Source organism: Balaenoptera musculus, chromosome 21 (genome assembly GCF_009873245.2).
Source record: "Balaenoptera musculus isolate JJ_BM4_2016_0621 chromosome 21, mBalMus1.pri.v3, whole genome shotgun sequence".
NCBI lineage: Eukaryota > Metazoa > Chordata > Mammalia > Artiodactyla > Balaenopteridae > Balaenoptera > Balaenoptera musculus.
This window is the reverse complement of record NC_045805.1, coordinates 32202961-32229930: the sequence shown is the minus strand read 5'-3', so window position 1 is coordinate 32229930 and position 26970 is coordinate 32202961. Positions and strand designations below refer to the sequence as shown.

Genomic DNA, 26970 nt, shown 5'->3' with positions numbered 1-26970 from the left:
AACCAGAGCTTCCGATGTGTCCTGCACATCTCCCTGCCAGGCAGACCTTGACACTTCTGGGGTGAATGCCACTGGCTATATTTAATTTCTGTAGACGTGTGTCTCTGGGCCTGTGAGGTGGTGATCCTGGAGGGGGTCCTCTTCCTGGGACCTTGGGATAAACATTGTCAGGAAAACTCTTACTTTCCTTTTTTTCCCGCCTTTTATTTTTGTAGGAAATGTCCTTTTCTCGATCCATTTCTTTGACCCGCTCTGGAAGCTCCAGCCTCTCAGGGGGGCCCAACTCTGTCTTGTGCAGAGGGCGGCCGCCTCTGGAGGAGAGAAGGGCCCTCTGCAAAGCCCCCTCCGTGGCTTCCTCCTGGCAGCCCTGGACACCTGTCCCCCAGGCTGGGGAAAAGCTGCTTCCCACTGAAGAGACTCCTGAGGACTCTTTGTTCATGCCTCGACTTGGGGAGAGCAGTACTTCCGGGGTGCTGCCCAGCTCCCGGATAAGGCACAGATCGGAGCCCCAGCACCCCAAGGAGAAGCCATTTGTGTTCAACCTCGATGATGAAAACATACGGACCTCTGATGTGTGATGAGGCGCAGTGCCCAGGAGGGAGGGGGAGGACTCAGACGTCCAAGGGGCCGTGACTCAGTTTCTCCACCTGCTGGAGGACAGTCAGAGGCCTTCCTGGCACTCACATCCCTGTGGAGCTCTCTTGGGGGAGGGGAGCATCAGCTGGTTTTTTTTTTTTTAAAAAAAAAATCAATGCAGTGTTTTTAATTCGGGAAAGTCACTAGGTTAGACCTGTAGGCTTGCTCAGTGGAGAGCGGGGTGCCTCTTACTTTGACTCTTCCATGGTCCACCTGGTGAGAGGAGGTTGGAAGTCCAATTTCATCCCTAACCAAGTTTTAGTTCCTTGTCCTTGTCTTATTAGTTTCTTCCCTTTGTTTTCAGGCCGGGCACAGAACCTTGAGGCCAGTCATCTGGTTTTATCCTATTCCTGTTCATTGGCTGAAGTTTGACTGTGAAGTAGGAGGGTGGGAACTAACCCAACTGAAACTGGGGGAAGCGGTGGGGGATACCCAGGCTCCAGCTTGGCCGGGATACATTCTGAGTGAAGGTGTCAAAATCTGGGTGCTGGTGGGGGGGGCCCTGAATGTTGACCAGGGCAGATTCCCCCCCTCCTCCAGGGGACCTCCATCGGGGAAGAAATAGGGACCTCTTGTAAAGAATGGGAGAATGCACTCCCAACCCCAGTGCATCAGCCAGTTTTGGGAATTACTCTGTTCTCTTTGAGATGTTCTTTGACCCCAAATACTGTCCCCGTGAGAGACAGACCTGCCCACCCTGTTGCTGTGTCAGGCCCTTAGGATGGGTTTATCAGTGTTCAGTGCTGAGAACAGAACAGACATTGCCCTTGATAATGGCGTTACTTGGAATGTGTGGAGGGTTGATGAGTGTATGATAATTCACTTGTGTGATACATCAAATCTGTATTTTAGAGTTTGAGAGTTGCTTTAAAGCAGGTGCCGGGAAGAGATGGAGTTTAGTTCATCCAGCTAAAAATTTTTGATCCATGTTTTCCAGACAGAAGAAAAGGTCTCTTTTCGCAAACACAGATTATCTTGGGTCCTTGCCTCTCAGCTCTTCTTTCATGGGCCGATAGTAGTCTAATTTTAAGTGCTGTATATTGTATACCTTGGCAGATTTGCTTTCTTTCTGTTCTTTGTGTTGCCCTTTGGATGATGCCTCGTGTCTGTACTTGCATGATGAAATCTTGTCGTCTGACGAGGTTCTACGTACTTAACAGTGAGGAGGTAACAAAGATAATCTTGAGAGAGATTTATATCTTTAATAAAATAGAAACTGTGCAGAGAAACATTGCTTTAGAGGCTATGCATTGCTGGTTAGAGATTTCCCAGGTAGAAGAGCATAGATTGTATTTCCCATCCCGTATTTTAGGATGTACCTTCTTCCATTTGACAAGAGATCCTATTTCCAGGGTCCCTGGGAGAAACTATCTGTCCAGCTTATGTGGTGAACTGCTACCAAGGTTCCCTAAAGGGAGGGAGCTTAACTCAGTTCTATCTAGAACTCTTTATCAGCTAGATCAGTTAATTTTGTCTTTAAATTAAGAATTAACGAGTAGAGGAGAAGACTGTGATCAGAAAATCCTTAGTGGCTTGAGGGAAATCTTCTGTTTGTTTCGGGCAGTGTAGTTTCCTTGAAGTCTGTGTCAGGTTGAGAACTTTTCTTGACCGTACTGCTTTGGAGGTAACTTTCACTTAAATTGTTTGCCCTAGTGGTCCTGGTATAAAAAAGGAAATCTACTCTAGATTTCTCTCTCTCTCTTTTTTTCCCCTCTTTTCTGCAGCCTCCTGGATACTTTTGTCCTTAGAAATCCCTGGTTTGGAGATTATTTATTTATGAGTGATCAAGGTGACAACATACTTCAAGTAGCCTGATTTCAAGAAGCCATTCCCAATTCTTAAAGTTCTTTGTCTCAGGTTTCATCTTCAGATTTTCCTCAAGAAAATTCTTTGGCTAGGTGAAAGAAAGTGCACAGAGATATGGAACTAACAAAGATAAATTAGGAACTTTTGAGATCTCTGTAAACATTCCCTAACTCATGGAAAGATGTCATCTCTTGGTGTTTAAGTTGTGAAAATCTACCCATTTCTTCCTCTTCTAAATAAACTCTCTGCTAGATTACTACTGCTAAATTAATTGGCCATTATGGTAAGCTGATCTGTTTCTTATTCAGTAAGGTTTATTTTGAGAATGTATTAAATTAAACATACTTATAAATCCAGATTGTATTATCATAATAGAGGGGAAACAAGGATTCTAGTTGGCAGATACTTGGGAATTCCAAGTTAGAGCGTTGTTAATGTAGTTCCAACACCAGATAAATATAATTATCTTCAATGAAGCTTAGAGGCATTCTCATTGCCAAATCTTATTTCAGAATTCCTTTTGTGTTCATATTTCTTAGCTTCTGGTTAATTTCACATCACACCTTTTAATGTCACTACACATGTGAGCCAAAGATGGTGCATATACGACCAAAGCATTTGGTTTCAAATGTGAAAAATGGAACCAAATGGAAAAAACAAGGAGGGGATGCAATATCGATTAGTAGTTAAGTGCATAGGCTCTGGAATAAATCTGTTTGTTTTGTTTTGTTTTTTTTAAAAAAAGGAACCAAAAAAGGTACTGCATTTTTTTTGTGTGTGTGGAATAAAAATGTTCTCTGAGTTGTGCTGTTTTCATAAGACTTTTGACGTGGTCTTGACCCACTGTGTGTAACAATTTCAGGTGTCTCCCCATAGGTGAACTATCATTGTCCACTGTTCTTGAAAGTTAAGGAATTGCTTGCTCAGGGTCAGCTGATGGCTGGTGAACGTGGTTTGGCCTTTTGCATTCTGTGAGATGACAGTCGTACTAAGGTGTCCATCAGGTAAAGTGATCTCAGGTGAAAATTGCAGAGTTACACATCTGTTTCTGAGTAGAATGCTGAGCTCCCATGAGAGAGTCCAACTGCATAGTTCACTTGAAGCAGAAGGTGGTTTGTTTTTGTTTTATTTTTTTCCCCCCTGAATGTAACTGTGCTCTGATATGGGCTTAAAAGGATCCAATAAATAAGTGGCAGATTCAGTAGTTGAGCAGTGGGATTTGATATGTTTGTTTTCACTGTTAACCAGATAAATAGGCATAAGGAAGTAGCAGAGTTTTGGAAACTGAGTTTCCCAAATCAGCTTTGTTTATAAACTTTGAACATGTCAGAAATGGACAGATTTATTACATCTTTTCTACCAATGTCACTTTTTTTCCTTACTCCCTTTTTCTCTCTGTTACTGCCTGCAGTAGTGAATTACAGTCACTCATGCTCGGTAGAGTTTGAATAAAGCGAATATTTGGCCAAAAAACATACTGTTTGACCCCTTCCCCCACTGCTCCCCAAGGTGTAGCATGATTCTGTGTTTTGAACCAGTATGTTTCAGCTGTGAAATGCACTGACTGTAGGCTGAGCTGAGTGCATGGAAACTCTTATGCTTCTCATTTTAAGCGATCTCCTACTTCGTATGTAGCAAAAAATAATTTTCTAAAACTGTTTTGTCGCTTGTTTTGTAATAAAAACCATGTGAAATACTGAAATAGGGTGTGTGTTTTCCTAACTCGGATCGTCCGTCCGTGGGTGGGTGAGTTGTCAGTCTGCCCCGGTTCTTGGTGTTCTGAATTTCACGAGGTGGGGAAGGGCCGGGACGCGGGGCGGGGTGGGGAACGGGTGTGTGTGGAGAGGGCTGCCAGGTTCTGCCCCTTAAAGTCGGGGGCTGAAGGAGGCGGCACCCCAGTCCGGAGAAAGCGTTGCTCGGCTGAGAGCAGCTGCGGGTCCAGAGGAGAGTCCTCGGGAACGTGGGCGGCAAGGAGGAAGGCAGCGGGATGACGAGACCCCTGCTGCGGCCCGCCGGGCTCGGACCGTTCGTCCCGCCGTGGCTGCCGCTGCCCGCGGCGCCGGGGCGCGGAGTCCAGGCCCCGAGGGCCAGGCCCGCGCCGCGCTGCCCGCCGCTGCCCCCACTGCTCGGCGGGGGACGGCCCCGGGGCTCGACCGCTGCGGGGGCTGCCGCGTCTGCGCCGCGGCCGAGGGCGGGGCCTGCGGCGGGGCGCTCGGCCAGCCGTGCGCCCCGGGGCTGCAGGGCCGCGCGCCGCTCGCGCCCCGACTCCTCGGCGGCGGGGGGGCGGCCGTGTGCGGCGGCGACGGGCGCACCTACCCCAGCCTGTACGCGCTCCGCGCCGAGAACCGCGCCGCGCGCCTCCGTGGCGCGCTCCCGGCCGTGCCGGTGCGGAAGGGGGACTGTGGAGCCCCAGGTGAGCGGAGGGCCGCGCGCTCTCCGCGCCCTCTTCAGGAGCGAGTTCCGTTCGCGCGGTTCTCCCTGCTGCATCGCCAGAGCGATTCAACGCCTCCTATCTCCCTATTTTCTTCCCTCCTTAGGTGTCCGGTTACCGGTTCCCATGTGGTTGCTCCCCAATTTCCTCCCCATAGCTGGTGGCCGCCGTCTTCCCTTTTAAGTTATTTTCAAATCGGGGTGAGAGGTCTGGTCTCATGCGACCGCTGTGAAGAGAGGAGGGGGAGGGAAAGAGGAGAGAGAGAGGGAGGAGAGAGGTGATGCCTGATGCGGTCAGGTAGCGAGGGTCGTCCCCCCACCCCCCACCTCCCCGCCCAAAGAATGGAGCATCTCTTTGCAGGGACCAGAAGCGCAGGCTGGCTCAGGAGCAAGTACAACTTCATCGCCGCCGTGGTGAGACGGTGGCCCCGTCCGTGGTCCACTTACAGCTGTTTCGCGGGTAAAGGAGGTACGAGGAGGACGTCAGCTCCCCGGGCTAACTGTTCCCGAGGGCCTCCCTGCTCCAGGCGCCGCGCAACCACTCTCCCAGCACAATTTAGTTGTGAAAACCACGGTGAGGAAATCAAACGGCTCAGAGGTTGCATAGCCTGTTGGTCGTTTAGCCAAAGAGCAGAGTCATAAGGATTCTGACTTCCAAATCTGGGCTACTCCTCTCTCTCAGACAAGTTCAAGGTCAGAGGTAAGAGCCAGAAGGCACCTTGATGGTGATCTTGTCCGGCCCCTTCTTTTGCACGTAAGGAATCCCAAACCCAGAGAGCAAGAGAAACTTGTCCTATGTCACAAGGCCAGTTAGTAGTGGAACCTAAGCCGGGACCAGATTTCTCTGACTCCCTCCCTGCCTGGGTGCTGGATAATGTGGCACTAGGTCCACTTTTGCCCCCAGTATTACGATTAGGTTAGTCGTCTTTGAAGCAGAGGGGTGCTGCTTTTCCTGGAAAAGGAGAGTTGGAATCAGCTCTCAGTCCTGTTCGCAAGAGATGGCCAGGACATTGAACACAGACAGAGTCTAATTACATGTGGAGAGAATGAAAACAGACAGGGAAAAGTAAACTGTCTGAGGAAACTGTGGTGGAAGAATGTTTGATAAATGCCAGGTTCCCATGCTTCCAGACTAAGGCGGATGCCCTGATTTGCCCGCCTTCTGCTTATGCTGTTGTCTTGCTGAGACAGGTAGCCTCTCAGCAGTGAGGATATTCCTGCATCCGGTGGCTCTGGGTTCATAGTGTCTGAGGATGGGCTTATTGTTACCAATGCCCACGTCCTCACGAACCAGCAGTGGATCCAGGTGGAGCTCCAGAGCGGGGTCCAGTATGAAGCCACTGTCAATGACATTGACCATAAATTGGATCTTGCCCTGATTAAAACTGAGCCAAATGTGAGCCTGCGATTCGAGGATTTTCATCAACTTGCTGATATTTTCTTCCCCACCCCACCACATGTCTTTTCTCCCTGTCATATACTTTTTTTTTTTCTAGTTTGCTTTCTTTCTATTCTTCACTCCTTCTTTTGTTTATTTTCTTCCATGCCTGTCTGTATGTCTGTAACAATTTTTATTAACTACCCAGCTGTCTTTTTTTCTCCTTCAGTTCCTTCTTCAACAGATGCTGCTTCTGGGAAACTTATTTCTCTGCTTGTCTCAGAACACCGGAAATGATTGTAATGGATTCAGAGCTGCTAAGGCGTGCTTTGAGTTCCTTGCTATACAAAGTGTGGTCTGCACCCAGCAGCACTGACATCATCTGAGAAGTTTTTAGAAATACAGAAACTCAGACCCTACCCAGGTCTACTGATCACTGGGAGATTCATATGCATATTAAGGAGAAGCACTGCTTTGGGTGACCTCCTTTCTGTTCGTGGCTTATTAACTTTGTACACTTCTTAGCTGGAATGGTGCTAAGTAAATTGCTAATGTCAGTTTATGTTCATCAGTTACTTCACTGGCGGTTTACTTATTGTAATTTCTACAGGCAATAATTTTAGATTTTTAGAGATGATCCCTATCATCTTAACAAGTAAGAGTTTAGTGGTAGTTGGACTGTAAGGAGGAAGACTCAGGCAGTTGTAGAAACTAGGTGGGTGGGTGATTCTTGCATTATAGATGCCGAAATGGTGGAGACCATGTCATATATGGGTTGTATACAAACGCTGACTGATTCCATTCTTAATTTGTCCATCTGGTCCCTCCTCACCCACGTGCAGACTGGACTTCCTGTATTGCTGCTGGGAAAGTCATCCGACCTGTGAGCTGGCGAGTTTGTGGCGGCCTTGGGTAGCCTGTTTTCACTGCAGAACACAGTGACGGCAGGCATTGTCAGCACCACACAGCGAGAGGGCAAAGAGCTGGGGCTGAAGGATTCAGGCATGGACTATACCAGACGGATGCCGTAATTAATGTAAGTCACAGGGGTAGGCTGTCCTCAGCCCATAAGATACTGGCAACGCGGTGGGAAGAACACTTCACGGTGCCTTCTTTTCCCTATGGCCTTTCAGGGATGTCCAGAGATCAGGTCTATCCTCGTGAGAGGTACGGAATGCGACGCTGTTAGAGGTCAGCCTGTTTGGTGTGATAACTGGCCTCTATGATATTGGATGGTCTTCTAGGGTCTGTCGCAGAGGTCACTGCTGCCGTAGGAGGTGGTGGTCCTCTTGCTGTTGTTCTTTACCTGCACCGACTTCGGAGATGATCATGATGGGGCCCAACTTTGCCTGCCCTGGAGAAACAGGGGCTCACTAGGGCAGGCTGTTTTTGGTAAACCTCTTTGGGAACTATATATAGATGACTGGGAGGAAAGTACTGATGGCTTTTTCAAATTCTGTCTTCAGCACGGGAATTCCGGGGGGCCTCTGGTGAATTTGGTAAGTGACCACTTTCCTTGCTGCTTCACGCTTCTTCTTAACTTTCAAAAACTTGACAAATTTCATGATGCAGACTGGGATGTCGCTCTTGTGTAGAGATTTGTGGTACGATGCTTTTCTATTATTGCATCTTAAGTAAAGGGCTAGGAAAAATTTAAGATCTACGATGGATTTGTCACCTTGGCATGTGAGCTCCTCCAGCCGAGGGCGTCAGGGTTTCCTTAACACCTACTTACATCTCTTCAGTGTGCTTTCTGCTTTCATTGGGTACTTAACAAAAGTCCTGGGTACTAAACCCAAATTATGTCAAATGACAACTGTACTATGTAATGTATATCCTTGAAGACCCCCTGCTTCTGCATGTGAAGAACTAAGTCTCACCCCAAAATGCTAATTTAGTATTGACCTGCTTAGACACGACAAAAAAGCCACAACAACAATCCGTTGCTCTGTCATGTATTTAATTCTTAAATTTTATTCAACATCCCTAATGGAAATGCCAGGGTTTCTAGTTGCTCAGATACAACAAGAGAGCAGTGCTGTTTGACACATGGCCTGTGATCATGCTCTCTGAGTCCCTTGAGCTGATTGTTTCTGGTTTCTCTTCACATATTAGATTTGCTTGTAGGAGGAGGAATTGTGTGTGAAATCACTGAGCGCTTTTTACTCCTAATATTTTTTTTTTCTCATCTTCATTGGAGTTTCAATGCTTTACAATGTTGTGTTAGTTTCTGCTGTATAACAAAGTGAATCAGCTGTATGTATACATATATCCCCATATCTCCTCCCTCTTGCGTCTCCCTCCCACCCTCCCTATCCCACCTCTCTAGGTGGTCACAGAGCACCGAGCTGATCTCCCTGTGCTATGCGGCTGCTTCCCACTAGCCATCCATTTTACATTTGGTAGTGTATATATGTCCATGCCACTCTCTCACTTCGTCCCAGCTTACCCTTCCCCCCCATGCCCTCAAGTCTGTTCTCTACATCTGTGTCTGTATTCCTGCCCTGCCACTAGGTTCATTAGTACTGCTTTTTTAAATTCCATTTCTTTTGGATTCCATATATATGTGTTAGCATACAGTATTTGTTTTTCTTCTTTCTGACTTACTTCACTCTGTATGACAGATTCTAGGTCCAACCACCTCACTACAAATAACTCAGTTTCGTTTCTCCTTATGGCTGAGTAATGTTCCGTTGTATATATGTGCCACATCTTCTTTATCCAGTCATCTGTTGATGGGCATTTAGGTTGCTTCTATGTCCTGGCTATTGTAAATAGAGCTGCAATGAACATTGTGGTACATGTCTCTTTTTGAATTATTGTTTTCTCAGGGTATATGCCCAGTAGTGGGATTGCTGGGTCATATGGTAGTTCTATTTTTAGTTTTTTAAGGAACTTCCATACTGTTCGCCATAGTGGCTCTATCAATTTACATTCCCACCAACAGTGCAGGAGGGTTCCCTTTTCTCCACACCCTCTCCAGCATTTATTGTTTGTAGATTTTTTGATGATGGATGGCCATTCTGACTGGTGTGAGGTGATACCTCATTGTAGTTTTGATTTGCATTTCTCTAATGATTAGTGATGTTGAGCCTCTTTTCATGCATTTGTTGGCCATCTGTATATCTTCTTTGGAGAAATGTCTATTTAGGTCATCTGCTCATTTTTGGACTGGGTTGTTTGTTTTTGTGATATTGAGCTGCATGAGCTGCTTGTATATTTTGGAGATTAATCCTCTGTCAGTTGCTTCATTTGCAAATAGTTTCTTCAATTCTGAGGGTTGTCTTTTCGTCTTGTTTATGGTTTCCTTTGCTGGGCAAATTTCATTAGGTCCCATTTGTTTATTTTTGTTTTTATTTCCCTTACTCTAGGAGGTGGGTCAAAAAGGATCTTGCTGTGATTTATGTCATAGAGTGTTCTGCCTGTGTTTTCCTCTAACAGTTTTATAGTGTCTGGCCTTACATTTAGGTGTTTAATCCATTTTGAGTTTATTTTTGTGTATGGTGTTAGGGTGTGTTCTAATTTCATTCTTTTCCATGAGGCTGTCCATTTTTCCCAGCACCACTTATTGAAGGGGCTGTCTTTTCTCCATTGTATATTCTTGCTTCCTTTGTCAAAGATAAGGTGACCATATGTGCGTGGGTTTATCTCTGGGCTTTCTATCCTGTTCCGTTGATCTATATTTCTGTTGTTGTGCCAGTACCATACTGTCTTGATTACTGTAGCTTTGTAGTAGAGTCTGAAGTCAGGGAGCCTGATTCCTCCAGCTCCGTTTTTGTTTCTCAAGATTGCTTTGGCTATTCAGGGTCTTTTGTGTTTCCATACAGATTGTAAAATTTCTTGTTCTAGTTCTGTGAAAAATGCCATTGGTAATTTGATAGGGATTGCATTGAACCTGTAGATTGCTTTGGGTAGTATAGTCATTTTCACAATATTGATTCTTCCAATCCAGAAGCATGGTATCTCTCCATCTGTTTATGTTATCTTTGATTTCTTTCATCAGTGTTTTATAGTTTTCTGAGTACCGGTCTTTTGCCTCCTTAGGTAGGTTTATTCCTAGGTATTTTATTCTTTTTGTTGTGATGGTAAATGGGATTGTTTCCTTAATTTGTCTTTCTGATCTTTCGTTGTTAGTGTATAGGAATGCAAGAGATTTCTGTGCATTAATTTTGTATCCTGCAACCTTACCAAATTCATTGATTAGTTCTAGTAGTTTTTTGGTGGCATCTTTAGGATTTTCTATGTTTAGTATCATGTCATCGGCAGACAGTGACAGTTTTACTTCTTCTTTCCCAATTTGTATTCCTTTTATTTCTTTTTCTTCTCTGATTGCTGTGGCTAGGACTTCCAACACTATGCTGAATAACAGTGGTGAGAGTGGGCAACCTTGTCTTGTGTCTGATCTTAAAGGAAATGCTTTCAGTTTTTCACCATTGAGAATGATGTTTGCTGTGGGTTTGTCATATATGGCTTTTATTATGTTGAGGTAGCTTCCTCTATGCCCACTTTCTGGAGAGTTTTTATCATAAATGGGTGTTGAATTTTGTCAAAAGCTTTTTCTGCATCTATTGAGGTGATATATGGTTTTTATTCTTTAATTTGTTAATATGGTGTATCACATTGATTTGCATATATTGGAGAATCCTTGCATTCTGGGATAAATCCCACTTAATCATGGTGTATGATCCTTTTAATATGCTGTAGGATTCTGTTTGCTAGTATTTTGTTGAGGATTTTTGCATCTATGTTCATCAGTGATATTGGCCTGTAGTTTCCTTTTTTGTGACATCTTTGTCTGGTTTTGGTATCAGGGTGATGGTGGCCTCGTAGAATGAGTTGGGGAGTGTTCCTCCCTCTGTTATATTTTGGAAGAGTTTCAGAAGGATAGGTGTTATCTCTTCTCTAAATGTTTGATAGAATTTGCCTGTGAAGCCATCTGGTCCTGGGCTTTTGTTTGTTGGAAGATTTTAAATCGCAGTCTCATTTTCAGTGCTTGTTATTGGTCTGTTTATATTTTCTATTTCTTTCTGGTTCAGTCTCAGAAGGTTGTACTTTTCTCAGAATTTGTCCATTTCTTCCAGGTTGTCCATTTTATTGGCATATAGCTGCTTGTAGTAATCTCTCATGATCCTTTGTATTTCTGCAGTGTCAGTTGTTACTTCTCCTTTTTCATTTCTAATTCTATTGATTTGAGTCTTCTCCCTTTTTTTCTTGATGAGTCTGGCTAATGGTTTATCAATTTTGTTTATCTTCTCAAAACACCAGCTTTTAGTTTTATTGATCTTTGTTATTGTTTCCTTCACTTCTTTTTTATTTATTTCTGATCTTATCTTTATATTTCTTTCCTTCTGCTGACTTTGCGGTTTTTTTGTTCTTCTTTCTCTCATTGCTTTAGGTGTAAGGTTAGGTTGTTTATTTGAGATGTTTCTTGTTTCCTGAGGTAGGACTGTATTACTATAAACTTCCCTCTTAGAACTGCTTTTGCTGCATCCCATAGGTTTTGGGTCATTGTGTGTTTTCACTGTCATTTGTTTCTAGGTATTTTTTGATTTCCTCTTTGATTTCTTCAGTGATCTCTTGGTTATTTAGCAACACACTGTTTAGCCCTCAGGTATTTGTGTTTTTTACTGTTTTTTTCCTGTAATTGATTTCTAATCTCATAGCATTGTGTTCGGAAAAGATGCTTGATATGATTTCAGTTTTCTTAAGTTTTCCAAGGTTTGATTTGTGACCCAAAATGTGACTGGAGAACATTCCACGTGCACTTGAGAAGAAACTGTATTCTTCCTCTTTTGGGTGGAATGTCCTAAAAATATCAATTAAGTCTTTCTGTTCTATTGTGTCATTTAAAGCTTGTGTTTCCTTATTTATTTTCTGTCTGGATGATCTGTCTATTGGTGTAAGTGGGGTGTTAAAGTCCCCCACTATTATTGTGTTACTGTCGATTTCTCCTTTTATGGCTGTTAGCATTTGCCTTATGTATTGAGGTGCTCCTATGTTGGGTGCATAAATATTTATAATTGTTATGTTTTCTTCTTGGATCGATCTCTTGATCATTATATAGTGTCCTTCCTTATCTCTTATAACAGTCTTTATTTTAAAGCCTATTTATTCTAATATGAGTATTGCTACTCCAGCTTTCTTGTGATTTCCATTTGCATGGAATATCTTTTTCCATCCCCTCATTTTCAGTCTGTATGTGTCCCTAGGTCTGAAGTGGGTCTCTTGTAGACAGCATTTATAAGGGTCTTGTTTTTGTATCCATTCAGCCAGTCTATGTTTTTTGGTTGGAGCGTTTAATCCATTTACATTCAAAGTGATTATTGATATGTATGTTCCTATTACCATTTTCCTAATTGATTTGGGTTTGTTTTTGTGGGTCTTTTTCTTCTCATGTGTTTCTCCCTTAGAGAAGTTCCTTTAGCATTTGTTTTAAAGCTGGTTTGGTGGCGCTGAATTCTCTGAACTTTTGATTTTCTGTAAAGCTTTTGATTTCTCCATCAAATCTGAATGAGATCCTTGCTGGGTAGAGTAATCTTGGTTGTAGGTTTTCCCTTTCATCACTTTAAATATGTCCTGCCACTCCCTTCTGGCTTGCAGAGTTTCTGCTGAAAGATCAGCTCTTAACCTTATGGGTATTCCCTTGTATGTTATTTGTTGCTTTTCCCTTGCTGCTCTTAATATTTTTTCTTTGTATTTAATTTTTGATAGTTTGATTAATATGTGTCTCAGTGTGTTTCTCTTTGGGTTTATCCTGTATGGGACTCTCTGCGCTTCCTGGACTTGACTATTTCCTTTCCCATATTAGGGAAGTTTTTGACTATAATCTCTTCAAATATTTTCTCAAACCCATTCTTTTTCTCTTCTTCTTCTGGGACCCCTATAATTCGAATGTTGGTGTGTTTAATGTCCCTCAGGTCTCTGAGACTGTCCTCAATTCTTTTCATTCTTTTTTCTTTATTCTGCTCCCTGACAGTTATTTCCACCATTTTATCTTCCAGCTCACTTATGTGTTCTTCTGCCTCAGTTATTCTGCTATTGATTCCTTCTAGAGTATTTTTAATTTCATTTATTGTGTTGCTTACCACTGTTTGTTTGCTCTTTAGTTCTTCTAGATCCTTGTGAAATGTTTCTTGTATTTTCTCCATTCTGTTTCTGAGATTTTGTATCATTTTTCCTATCATTACTCTGAATTCTTTTTCAGGTAGGTTACCTATTTTGTCTTCATTTATTTGGTCTTATAGGTTTTTACCTTGCTCCTTTGTCTGTAACATATTTTTTTGTTGTATTATTATTATTTTTTTGATGGGTGGGGCTGTATTCCTGTCTTACTGGTTGTTTGGCCTGAGGTGTCCAGCACTGGGGTTTGCAGGCAGTTGGATAGAGCCGGGTCTTAGAGCTGAGATGAGGACCTCCAGGAGGCCTCACTCCAATTAATATTCCCTGGGGTCTGAGGTTCTCTGTTAGTCCAGCGGTTTGGACTCAGAGCTCCCACCACCAGGAGCTCAGGCCCGACCCCCAGCCTGGGAACCAAGATCCCACAAGCCGTGTGGCACGGGAGGAAAAAGAAAAAAGGAGCAATACAATAACAAAGAATAAAAAACAAAATAAAATTAGAAAGACAAAAAATATATTAGGAAAAATAAAACTATAATTGAAACAACTGCAACAAGGTAAAATAAAACCACAACAGAAAAAAGAAAAAAAAAAAGGGAACAAGCGAAAAGGAGAACAATAACAAAGTATAAAGAATAAAATTAGAAAACTAAAATATTTATTAGAAAAAATAAAAATATAAATGAATCAAGGTAAAACAGAACCCCAATCTAAAAGAGGAAAAAAGAAAAAAGAAAAAAAAAAAGCCTTGGCTATGGGGGGCGGATTTTAGGCGAGGGTGGAACTTCGGCAGGGGCGGGGTTTAGGGTGGGTGGGAACTAGGAGGGTGGGAGGTGATGTTTGGGCATGGGGCGGGGCCTAGGCGGGCAACGGTCAAGCATGGGGCGGGGCTTCTGTTTAAGGCCTGCAGGGAAGGGGAGAGGCAGCACGTGGAAAGGAGGGCCTCTGGAGTGTGGGGTTCAGGAGTTTGGTGGTAGGGGCCTGGGTGAGGGTGTGTGGGTGGGGTTTAGGCCCAGCGCATTGGAGGGGGTCTCAGAGGGGGTCTCCGAGTGTAGAGGTGGGGCCCTGGGTGGGGGTGTAGGGGCGGGGCTTGGGCTCTGCGCGGCAGGAGGGAGGCTCCTAGGGCAGAGGATTAGGCTGGGGAGCCCAACAGGTTCCCCGTGCCTAAGAGGACAGGGAAAGTGCTGGCCCCGTTCCCTTCCGTTCCTCCACGCCCCTCCCCCACCGTCTCTCCCAGGGTCTCCCCCATTGCGGCTGGATCCCTAACCGTGGGTGTGTCCCGCTGGGTGTAGGAACTCTTCCCCTCCCCCAGCGGCCCCTCAGGGGCGCCAGTCCTGTCCCGCCTCCACTTCTCCTCCCCCTTCACTCCCCCAAGCCCCACATCTTACCTGGTCGATGGGGGTTCCTCCCGTCCCCTTAGGTGTCCATGGTCCCCCTCTGGTGCATGGTCCCCCTCCGGTGCCCTAGTTGTGAGGAGACACGAATTCCACATCCTCCTAGTCTGCCATCTTGACTACGCCCCTCTTTACTCCTAATGTTGCATGTGATTTTTCTGCCTGCTTTTTCTCCAGTAAACAATGAGTTTACTAGAGCAGGGATGAAATGCAGGATTTCAAGCCACACTCCAGACCTATTGAATTATAATCTGTATTTTAATGTGATCGGAAGTCTCTTTTCTATCCTTCCCGTTACCTAACAAAGGCTAAGGGATGATGAAATGCACAAAAAGGAAAGTATTTCCCACTTCATAAGTTTAGTTTAGTAGAGCTTTGTTCCTAAGGTCAATTTGCTGAATCTTCTGAATAGTTTCATTGAAGTGTGGCTGAAAGTCAACAGCTTTTTGCCTTTTCCGTGTTTACTTTTAGTCTCATTTAAGGAATGGAAAGACATATACTCCTTGCCCTCATATCTGTGTCAAAATACAAACTGTGGTTCACTTTGAAAAGCAATGTAATTTGGCCAAGAAAAAAAAGAGCTCAACATTAAAACCCAGAATTCCTCAGCAGGAATTTGCACGCCTTGGTCCGCTAAGATGCCACCTGTTGCTCGACCCTAAGTGACCCTAAGCTTCTCTCCTTCCTTTGCTTGTCAGTCTGCAGAACTGCGCTGCTGAATTGATGTCTCCTCCCTTGTCAGGATGGTGATGTGATTGACATCAACACACTGAAGGTGACCACAGGAATCTCCTTTGCAATTCCCTTGGATCGCATTCGACAGAAAGGTAAAGGGAATTAGGACTTTTTCTTCCCCTCCCGTGCTTTTCAGGAGCCCTCAAAGGGCTCCACTGTGGTGAGGACAATCCCTTTTTTTGGCCATGCTGTGTGGCTTGTGGGATCCTAGTTCTGCTACCAGGGACTGAATCCGCGCCCCCTGCAGTGGAAGCGTGGGGCCCTAACCACTGGACCTCCAGGGAAGTCCCTGAGACAGTCCTTTGAGTTCTGTAGAAAACAGAGTCACCGGTACTGAGCTCTGATCACAGTGATCCAGGCAGCAGTACCAGGGGACTAGGTGCAAAACCCAGCCTGAGCTGTACCCAGAGATAGTTGGATGGAACTATTGTGGAAAGGAAAGCCCTGGGCTGGACGTGGGGAGGTGGGCCTGTGTGAGCGACAAAGGTTCTCTGAGGCATGTTTGTCTTGGCTGGCAGCCTGAAAGGGCAGCTAACATTGGAAGGATATTCTGTGACTCGGTCTGCCAAAAGGAAAGGAGGCTTTGTTAGTAACAGGTTATAATTCTCCTTTCCAGGAAAGGCTGTTTCACAGAAGAAATAGCTGGGTCTGCGCATGCTGTCCCTCACTATGAGGTAAGCGCGGGTGTGACCATGTCTGGGTTGTTTTTCAGAAGCACAAGCTATAGGTAGAGAGCCTGAACAGGGAAGGTAAAGCATTTGGACAGCGGCTGGCTCCTCTCGTGGCCGCAGGCCCTACTTGTCACAGGGTAGGTGACTGCATCTGCTGGCACCAGCACGCACTGTACTTTTCAGTGGTTTCTTTCACTGTGTCCAATGGGTCTAGGCTTCGGCACAGAGAATCAGACCACCCACCCCTGGGGAAGAGTGACGGTGACCAGCTAGAGGGCATCCTCGTCCCATGTGTGTGAGCCTTGAGCAGAGCAGAGAGAGTCCCCACCGACAGCTGGAGGGTTGTCCAGGGCTCAGGAGACTAATTCACTGTGCTTCCTAACCTCATGGGAAAACTCTTCTGACTTTTCTTAGCCTGCTTCAGGAAATGAAAAGGCAAGATCCAGATTTCCCTGATGTGACCTCTGGAGTGTTTGTATATGAGATGATTCAAGGAACAGCTGCTGAAAGGTAAGAGCAGCTCGGGCCTCTGACCATCCTCCTCTGTTCTCAGTAGATGTGCCCCGTGGTAAATGTGTGTAGGATCTAGACTTGCCCTGATACGGTGGGCCCTGCCTGCCATGAGGCTATTGAACACCTACCTGAGGGGTGGCTGGTGTGACTGAGGAACTGCATTTTAAATTTTATTTAACTTAAATTGATTTAAATACAAAAACCCAGAAGCAATGTAAAATATTTTCCCCTGAAACACACTTTTTTTGTTTTGGGGAGACTGCGTTTCACTTTAATAACTGCATTGTGTAAGAGATTATCATCGTATAGCAGCATATTGGGTGTGTGCTGTTTCTAGAGGATTTCAAAGACTTAGAACAGAGCATAAAATATGTATTAATAATTATTAAACTATGACATGTTAAATGATATTTTAGATATAGAGTTAAGTAAGATATTATTAAAATATATTTTTATATTATATATTAGTTTCATCTGTTTAAAAATTTAAAAAAGTTTAAAAATTAAAAATTTTTTGAATGTGGCTACCAGAACATTTTAAATTATATATGTGGCTTGCCTTTTACATTTCTATTGGACAGTGCTGAGTGTACTAGTAAGGGCCCCCCGGCTTTTCTTTTTTTGAAAGGGATGGTTCTCTGCAGCCCAAGAATTCATGATATGAGTTCACGACATAAGTTTAATTTTGCTAGGAATTCCCAAATCTACTCTTTTGCTACCTTACTTATTAAGAATCAGAAGAATCCAGGGGGTTAGGAGTTTAAGAACTTATTTTAGGTACGTTAAAACACTTTTCTTCCTTGAATTCCAGATGACAGTATCAGAGGCCAGCACTAAACAAACAAACAAACAAGTACATACAGTAAATAAAGCAAAGGCTAGAGACGTTTTGAGACATTTATAGTAACTACTGAGAGACAGGCTGACTTGGCCTACAAACATTCGCCCGGTCTCTCTCTTACACTTCCTCCATATCCCTCCCTCACTGTTTTTGTTTTTCAAGAGCTCAACAATCTGCTTAGATTATGGCAACTCTTTTCAGAGGGGAAGAATCTATAGGGTACTAACTGTTCAGAAGAGCTAAGTGTTAGGCCTCCTGTTACTAAATTTGACGCGTCACAGGCTTTTCTAGACGTTCTTGGTCCTTGCCCACCCCCCCACCCCTCCCCCCCACTTATTTTTAACTTCTGGTTCAAGGCCAAAGCTATCTCTTTCAGCTCTTCAAGTCCTTGCTCCTCAAAATGTGGTCTGTAGACCAGCAGCAATAGCATCAGCTGGAGCGTTTTAGAAATGCAGTGACAGGGGCACCACTGAAAAAGAATTTGAAAAAGAACTGGTATGTGTATAGGTATAACTGAATCACTTTGCTGTATGCCTGAAACTAACACAACATACTCCAATATAAAATAAAAAGTTCAAAAAAAATCAGAATCTGCTTTTTAAACAAGATCTTCAGGGGATTCAGATGCACATTAAAATGTGGGAATTACTGCTTGCTTGAAGTCCCTGATAAACTGCAAATCATTCTGGCGTCACCCACTTATATCTAAGAATAATGACAATAATTCCAGTAATAACAGCTGACATTTATCAACCACTTACTATGTCAGGCATCATTTAAAGCGTCTTACGTACTTGTTCGAGCCCCCAGTAATTCTGGGATATAGGTGTTATTTTACGGAGGAGCAGCTGTGGTGCAGAGAGGTTAATTACCTTGAGAGTTACACGGTAAGTCAGACGGCAGGGATGTACACCGTAGCTTAGCCCCTGTATTATCCTGCTCTTGTGGCTACTTTTCTTGTTTCTGAGAGGCAGAGTGATTGGCAAGAAGATGGGTTTTCAAGTCTGAGAGATCCAGGATGAAATCCTACTTTAGCCTCTTACAAGCTGTGGGACATGGAAAAGGTCTTTTATCCTGCCTGAGCCCCACTTCCTCATATTTGGTGCATAGTTTGCATTCAGTAATACTTTGCAGGTTTCTTTCTCACAGAACTTTCATGAATTAAGTTCTTTTTTTATGTACTGTCCCAGGCATTCCCCTGAGCTGTCCTGGTTCTTGAGGCTTTTCCCTGCTTTTAGTTCTACACTCCAACTTCACATCCTCTTCCTTTAAATTTTCTTTCTTTTAAAAAATAAACTCTACATACCTTGGTAATCTTCCCACATTATCATTCTTCCCTGGGCTTCCCAGCTTCCAGTTTCTCTCTCTCTTTTTTTTTTTTGGCTGCACCTCACGGCTTGTGAGATCTTAGTTCCCTGACCAGGGATCGAACCCGGGCCCCTGGTAGTGGGAGCACTGAGTCCTAACCACTGGACCACCAGGGAATTCCCCCCATTTCTCATAAATGGTGTCTCCTGCAGTCATTTAATTTGACTTCCAGGCTATTTTTGACTTTAAGACAGATCATCAGCATGGCTATATATTTATTCTAGTGTTTTGTATTTGGAGCTGGTTTTTGTTTCTAGAATATATATTCTACATGAAATAAATATGTTGGAGGCTGAATATAATCACAGCTTTGAGGAAAAGGAGCCTAGAACCAGAGCCTTAAATATTTAGACCTTGGTGACTGGTTTTTGACTTACTGGAAGCTGCTTCTATAGTGCAGCTCAGCATACCCTCCAGGTCCATAAACTGTGGGTGAAGATGGGGCAAGTAAGTGGGCTGTCAACATCAAACTGATTAGAGTGTAACTGTCTGGAAAAATATATATTGCTTGGGCTTTTCACGTTTGTCGGTAAGGCCGAGTGTATGCTTCAGGTTAAGTGAGGTCAGGGATTAATAGAAATGAAAAGCTCAACTCCCTGTTGCAAACCAAATCTCATATATGGGAGGAGCAAACTTCTTACACATGATTCTGGTAGAGTATTAGTTTTGGAAAGGCAAATAGGGTTGTTGCCCTCCAGTGATTCTGCAGAATATATTAGAGCAGGCCTCACATTCGGAAGGATGGAGGCTATTTCTGGTTTCCTGGTTTGTATGTTTAATGCCAGCAAAATGGTAGTGCCTTAAGAGACAGACATTAAATTCTAGATGGGGATAAGTACAACTCTTACAGTTTCATGGTCCTTTCTTCTCCCCTCCCAGCTCTGGGTTGAGAGACCATGATGTAATAGTCAGCATAAACGGACAACCTGTCACACGACAACCGACGTGATTGAAGCTGTTAAGGCCAATGATTCCCTTTGATTCCCTTTCTATCCTGGTTCGTCGGAGAAGTCAACTGTTGATCCTGACAGTCACACCTGAAACAATCAATTAAGTGTCTTGCTTTAAAAAGAAATGATCTAACAAAACCAAAGCTTTACTACCTGGTTTGTATTGAAGATGTGCCAAAGATGGCAAAGGGGTTTTAGGATCTCTTTTTCATAAAGGAAAGTGAATGCTTTAAAACACACATACACACACTCCGGAACCATTAGGTTGGGGGTGTTGTAACTGTTGCTAAGAAGCATTCCTAAGGCAAGTGGAAGAAGGACATGGTGCCAGGAAGTCTGGGGAGCTGATAAAATTTTATTTAAAGACAGGAAACAACTGAAAACAGGCAGAGTTTCTAGTTTAACCTTGACAAGAAGGATACTTCAGTATTTAAAAACTTCTCTATAGTCACAAACTGGATATAACACAAACATACACAAACAAATAGATCTGTCTACCAAATATTAAGAAACAAACTGAATCCAGAGTGTAAAGGAAATCACACTTTTCAAAATATTCCTTTATTCAAATAGTTTTTCAGGTTGTATCACATTTGGCCAGGGTTTGTGAATACAGAGGATGGGCATCACCTAGAAGCCACACTGATACTGACACATGCGGATCGTCACAGAGGAATGTAAAGATTCTCAGGCTGTCACCTAGCAGTGGAAACAACTTCGATCCCCATCACCTTTTCTGTGAGAAGGGCTTCTTCTATAAAATACAAAATTTAATAACTTACAGACTTTTACCTCTTTACCCAAGCTCTTCCTCCTGGAAACACTAATGATTAATGATTTTGAGTCTGAAAGCTGCCACAGTTTATTTTTAAAGGAAAATAGCTTTTGATGGGGTTTGTGAATATCCTTAAGGAGATTTTTTTTTTTTTTTTTTTTTTGGTGAGATGAAGCAGGATTTGTGGTTTTAAAGTAGTATCTTATTTGGGGTAATATTTCAATTTTAGTTTGTTTTCCAGATTTTTCTTACAAGTTTTTTTTTTTTCTTTTCTTTTTAAAAGGGGGCATCCTTGAACCCTCTTAAGTTCTATGCAAAATTTTATGTTTCTGTGCATTTTTCTGGGGAGAAGGTCCAGTTTCTTCATGACCCACAATTTAAAATATACTGCCTTAGAGTATAGAGATTATAAATAAGAATCTGTCAATTATTACTGTTATAAAGAAGATTAAGGTCAACGTGGTACATAACTTTCAGGAAAAATAGAATAATCTGTTTTAACTTTTACATAATTGCCACCATTTAATACTGTAAGAACAGTGGTCATATTAATCAGAGATAATAAAGCTGAAACTCTTAGGAAAACCTCATAATGATAGCGCATATTCAGAGTTATTTTAACTGGGATTCTTGGTCTTTATGTCAATTATTATGAGACTTCACTTTGAGCAGTTCTACCTTGTTTCTCGAATTTATAAGTTGCCCAAATAGCAGGCTCTTAGTTTGATTTACCTTACAAACCCCATTTTTACTTTATATTTTTGCCTTATATCCTTTTCAACTCAGATTGCAAGGGATGGGAACTAAGTTTTAAAAACCACTTATAATTCAGAATATTTTCTTTTATTCCCAGTGATTTGGGAACTCAAAACCTTGGCTGTCTCTTTCCCTTTGACTGATTGCTATAGCCCGCACTGACAGATATTGGTACCATGCTTATTTTGACAGAATGTGTTCAGTTTCTCTTTGCCCCCCAGATCACATCCTAACTCTACCCAGCACTCAGTAGTAATATCCTTTAAGGAAGAGTCTGCTTTTCTTTCCAGGGGCCTGAGGCCCCTCATATTATCTTACCTAATCATGAAGAACAGATTTACAGTTACTTGTATGAAATCTTTTTTTTTTTTTTTACTAGTCTACAACATGGGCTCTCTAAACTGGTAAATACTACTTTTTTGATAGGAAAAGTCTGCCAAGAGGATAGCTGAACTCAGCCATGTTCAGCTATCCAAAACATAACTGGAATGAGGAAATTACTGTACTGGATATATTCCCTCTCAGGCATAATAATGATGAAACAATAGGGTTTATTATCAGGCTCAGTTCAAATGCTTAGCTTTAAGCACAACAAATATAATTTTGAGTTTCACTCTACATACTGAAAACACCCAAACGAGCATTCCAGGTTGGCAACATTTATTCTGCAATTTAAATTCAGAAAGTCAGAATTTCAGTGTGTATTAAAATCCATCGCCATTTCTACTTCTGAAGATTTTCATTGGTTCAGCTTCCGATCTCCACCGCATGAGGACTCAGGGTCACAAAAGGCACAAGGCTAAAAATATTCACTTTGCTTATCCTGTTGGGTCCACTTGCTCCAAAGGATTGATTATACAGCAACGCACAGAAATAAAGAGTATGGAAACCCTTCTGCAGCTTATAAGTTAATCACTATCCTTTATATTTTTTGTATATGAGGAAAGGTGCAAACTTGATACTCACAATACTGTTTGCTTGTCATTTCTAGTCTGCAAGGTAAAGTTTGGGTTGAAAATCCACAGTCCAAAGAAACCTTCCTAACCAAAGCCATTCCCTCCAAAGAGGAAGGCAATGGTCAGGTCTGATAATAAGGAAGAGTTCTGAGCCTGTAGAGATGAATTCAGGAGACTTACCTCTCTGGGCCACGGTAGCAGCTCTTTTTAGTAAACAGTGCACCAATTGCTGCCGTCACTTGGCATCAGCCCTCCAGTAATAAGCAAAATAAGGTCAACAAACCACCAAATCCCAAGTCCTCCAAGTGTCAAGAGCTTCCCCACTGCTGTGCCAGTGTGTCCCAGACAGAAACGATCTACTCCAAAACATCCCAGGAAGAAGGAGTAGAGCAAAGTGGTTATGAAGTAGTGTCCGGTATACCTACACAAAGGGAATTAAGAGGAAGATGTTTACCACGTGAAAATGAAAACACTTAACGATTAGTGAATTTCACGTAAGTGAAAAGATGGTGGGGCAGTCCCTCTGTGACCTCTTAACTGCCCCCCCCCCCGCCCCCAAAAAGGAAAATCTCTAGTTTGTCTAGAGTCTCAAAAGAGTACTTGCTAAGGTATGGAGGACCTATAGGAACCAATACAGAGCTGGACTGGACAAGAAACTATCAAGCACATTTGCACGACAGGTATCCTGGTAGGCGTGGAGTCTGGGCCCCCATCCCTCCTACACAGGCTCCTTTCCCGAGGGAGGCTGCAGTTCTGAATGTAGTTCTCTAAAGAGGTGTTACCTTTCCTTAAATGAATACTGATCTCCATATTCCTTTTCTGCTGTTTTGTGGCACCTAAAAACGGGACTTCTTTGTAAGGTCTTCTGTCTTATGTACTGTGATGACAGTCAATTGCAGATGCTCTAACAGCATCACTTAACACAGTCACAGACTCTCCATTAGCAAATGGTATAGTAAATTCTGTGCCTTCAAGCAGAGTTTACAGAAATAACCCTAATTCTTTAAGGTAATACCTGATTTTCAGGGAGAATGGCCCATACTTTTTGTAATAAAATCTTTATTCCTGAAATTCTAAGGCTGTTTTCAAAGGATTTATGCCTATCCTAGGACTTCTGGAGCTACATCATCTGGTCCAACTCCTTCATTTTTCAGATGAGAGGATAGAGACTCTGGGTGGCCAAAGGTCCTTAGCTGGTTGGTGAAAGAGACATTTAGAATGTACAGCCTCCGGTCTCCTGTCCAGTGTCCCCTCTGTTATAATTACATTGCTGGTGTCCATAGAGGATGCACAGTAGTAATCATGTTGCCCCTTTAACACTTACGGTAAAAGAAAAAGTCACATCAAGAAATCACAAAACAGCTCCACCTCCATCCAAGTAACAACGACTCCATTCAGAGTCACACTTACTTTATACAAGGTTTATTCTCTCGTAGGAAGGTCCTAGGACTGGCGCATTCGATTCCGTCCAGGGCGCGGCATTGTACGGAGGTGTGTTCCACGTCACTGTAGGCCTGACCACCGAACTGGGGAAGAACGACCAAAACAAAACAACCAACCAAACTCACCAGAGCAAGTAACACAAAATATATCTTTATATTAGTAAAAGCTGACTCAGGACAATAATTATTCTAACAAAGGTGAGGTAAAGCTATGCTAAAGAGCAAGGAATGCAGTGACATGCTTCAAGTGATTTTACATTAGTCCATCCTAAATGTACATTGTTTTAAATAAACTCCTCTTTTTTTTTCTTTCCTTATGACTGCCTTCTTTAATAATATAATAAAAAAGTTTATAATCAGTTTCATTAAATGCCATTTAGAATAGACACAATGCTTTATCCTGTATTTACGGGAAAAAAAGAGCACATTACTGAACATTTGGGGAAGGGTATTTAAAAAGTCAATGTGTAGTTGAGGTCTGTTTTATACATATTATAAATGAACATCATTAGGAAAGAACTCAGAATAGCAACTGACTCAGGACTTCACCTCGGTCATGAAACTGTGATTTTCAGATGTCTGTAATACATCTATAGTATAAGTTTTAATTCCAGCAAAAAATTTCAGAACAGGACCTCTGACCCTTTGTGTAACTGAATGCTTGCACAGAAAGCACAGCTGTACATTCTCCACTGGCACTTTATTAAGTGCTTCACTACTGCTTTTGCTGGAACATTCCTCAAAGGGAAAGGGTGCGTCCTCCCCCAGGACACGGGTGCCTGAATGTTGACAGTCCTCCAGGACTTCTGGGGGAAGTGACAGTCCGAGCACCTTGACAGGATCAACACAGTGTTTAATGAAAATGGGTAAAAGTAAGTGATCTCTATACAATACTCACTCAAACTTTTATCAATAATTACCCATAGAACAAAATCTCATTGTATTGAAAATATTTCTTTACACATGACTGCAGTAAGAGTGGCCTTTTTGGCCTTATTACTTTCAGGTTTATTCCTCTGTGTCTGATTTAGCACAAAGAATATTTTCCATAATTCTCTTATAGCTGACTCTGTCTTGACTTGCATTATGTAGCATGATATAATGGTGAGTCCACAGTGGGGAGGAAGTATGTGAACTTCACTGGTTTTGGGGAGACTGACTAGGAAGCATGCATCCAGCTTTAGGGATATTATTAATGGAACTGAATGGCTTCTTTCCATTCCAAGAGGCCACTGTTATCAAAGGCTTCTCCTGAATGCTATAACCTCCTACAAAGACATATACTGATAGACCCTACCTATTTCCTAAGGACACAGTGGAAACTGCTTGTGTGGCGAAAAGAAAGGTCACTGGCAAGAGGATCTTTGCCCCAAATGCATGTGTAACAAAGATACTGCTCAATCCATCATCAGTTTTAGAAACTGCCTAAACCTTTCTTTTGCTCTTTCGGGAAAGTACATACCTTGAAGGACTGTCAGGGGTGATATTTGAGTTCCAAATCTGTCAATCTCAATGGCCAAAGGAACCAAAGACAGGTTGGTCTTTGCACCTGGGTAGTTTTGGCACAGAGACTGCTTCTTCCTGAGGAAACTAAATGTCTTGTTCAGCCACTGACCCTAGCCATGCTGTAAATTTCCAGTAACAGTCATTCCAATGAATTTTACAAAAAGGTAACTTCATGCCCCTTATACTTTTCTGTAACAGCATTTAGCCAGTACTATTTCTCTATGGAAGAGTTTGCTCACAAAACAAAACAAAAACCCACCTTGAGACAACCATAACCGAGTTCCTGGGATGCCGTTGCATTTCCAACATGATCCACTGGGTCTTCACATTCTATAAATTCATCGGGTCTGTAAATCACCAGTAAAAGCATCATTGTCATCATCATTAAGGTTTTGCAAATGGCTGTTTACATGTATATAATCAAAACAGGCAAGAGAAATTTAAGTTTTCTGGGGGTTAATTTCATTCTGACTCTTCCCAAAGACAAGAAGTGCTGTCAGTTAGGCTGAAGCACAGCCGGTCAAACAGCCATCCAAATGACCCTTTGGTTGTGCCAGGGGCGTGTTTCTGGTCCTATTTCTACACGGATTCTACCTCTGCCATGGCTTCATCTCTTCCTAGGCAAACAGCCACAAGGTATGAGGGCAAAATTGAAGCCGAAGGATTCCCAGCCCTCTTTGCATTTCCCAAACGCCTTTTCTTATTTGACTTAAAAGAGATGTTAAAAATTTTGACTTGGCTCTGCAACAGTAAGGATATTCTTTTTTTTTTTTGTAAGGAAGTGCCTTGTAGGTACAAATAATTTACTCCAATTGTGCCCCACTCAGTAGCAGCACCTACGATGGTTTCTCCTTAGGTTAAAGGGAGCAGGACAGAGAAGGCACAACCCGTACACTTCTTCCGGAGGCTATATGATGTCACTCCTCCCTAGTTCTCCTCTTTGGGGATCCCAAAGGATCTGCCACCGACACACAGGGTTTTCCCCTGCATGAGTGAGACGAGTGAGAAACCTGTCACGATATTTACTTCCCGCGTGTTGACTATCAGGTCCTCAGGTGGAGGGGTCTGGGGGGAAAAAGCAGCCTGCCTCCCTCCCTCCCTCTCCCCTGCATAACACCCATATGTCCCAGGCCCCATCTCCATCTCCACCCGCCTCGACGACTGCGTAGCTTACAGGTAAGAGCAAAGGATGACTGGAGAGTGGGGGTCGCCATATTCCCAGCTCGCGGAGCCGGTGGAGCCCTCCGGGTGGGCGGCGCCAGCGGATGTGGGCTCGGGCTCGGCGGTAGTGTTGTGCGAGTGGCTCCGAGAGACACAATGCAGCAGCAGGAGATTCCCCATCAGCAAAGCCGCCTGGCCGCAGAGAAGTAGGTAACTCACCGGGCAACCACCCAGCACCATCTTCCCGGGCCCAGTGGCGGAGACCCAGGCTCAACCTCAAACCCCGGCCGGCACCGCCGACCCAAGCCCTGCCTGGTCAGGCCTCTCCGCGTAGCCCCGCTCCTCGCCGCCAAACAGCCAATGGGAGAGCAGCTCGACGCTCCGCCCGACCCCCGACAGCTAATAAGAAGAGGCTGCGCAGGAGGCGGGGCTGCGCTTCCCTTGTGCCTGTCAATTCCGCTTCTGGGTCTCACGCTCCGCCTTCTTTTGCCTCGATTTGCTTCCTCCAATGGGCTCCCTCGACCCCCGAAGTAGGC

General features: G+C 43.5%; 3 protein-coding genes across 6 annotated transcripts in view; 2 read left to right on the top strand and 1 right to left on the bottom strand.

Annotated features, from left to right (window-relative positions):
• PLEKHA2 (pleckstrin homology domain containing A2) overlaps positions 1–3198 on the top strand; it is a 55121-nt gene extending 51923 nt beyond the window's left edge. For all 3 annotated transcript variants that reach the window (XM_036838596.1, XM_036838597.1, XM_036838598.1), the window contains exon 12: positions 216–3198. In XM_036838596.1, the coding sequence (XP_036694491.1) occupies positions 216–578 (363 nt within the window). In that variant the 3' untranslated portion in view covers positions 579–3198. The remainder of the gene's footprint in view (positions 1–215) is intronic.
• On the top strand, positions 1756–20885 carry HTRA4 (HtrA serine peptidase 4). The gene is given in 13 exon segments (XM_036838637.1): positions 1756–1803; positions 4327–4855; positions 5234–5284; positions 5287–5332; positions 6076–6268; positions 7093–7261; positions 7264–7286; positions 7717–7749; positions 15503–15587; positions 16076–16169; positions 16581–16676; positions 19768–19817; positions 19820–20885. Coding segments are annotated over 13 exon segments (1467 nt in total). The 3' UTR covers positions 19870–20885.
• Positions 20381–26892, bottom strand: TM2D2 (TM2 domain containing 2). 2 transcript variants are annotated; one of them, XM_036838600.1, is made up of 5 exons: positions 26448–26777; positions 25533–25620; positions 23736–23851; positions 22506–22746; positions 20381–20592 (listed from the first exon to the last, which is right to left on the bottom strand). In XM_036838600.1, the coding sequence occupies exons 1-4, from the start codon at positions 26672–26674 to the stop codon at positions 22533–22535; spliced, it is 645 nt and encodes a 214-aa protein (XP_036694495.1). In that variant the 5' UTR covers positions 26675–26777; the 3' UTR covers positions 20381–20592; positions 22506–22532. The 2 variants fall into 2 exon arrangements, with proteins under 2 accessions (XP_036694495.1, XP_036694494.1); XM_036838599.1 differs by lacking the exon at positions 20381–20592 and having other exon boundaries at positions 20777–22746; positions 26448–26892.
• Positions 26893–26970: the final 78 nt, after the last annotated feature.

Coding starts and splice junctions, on each gene's coding strand:
- TM2D2 (XM_036838599.1), bottom strand. CDS start 26,674: ATGGTGCTGGGTGGTTGCCCGGTGAGTTACCTACTTCTCTGCGGCCAG. Junction 25,621..26,447: donor GTCATCCTTTGCTCTTACCT/GTAAGCTACGCA, acceptor GGTGATTTACAG/ACCCGATGAATTTATAGAAT. Junction 23,852..25,532: donor TCGGTTATGGTTGTCTCAAG/GTGGGTTTTTGT, acceptor GTTCTTCCCCAG/TTCGGTGGTCAGGCCTACAG.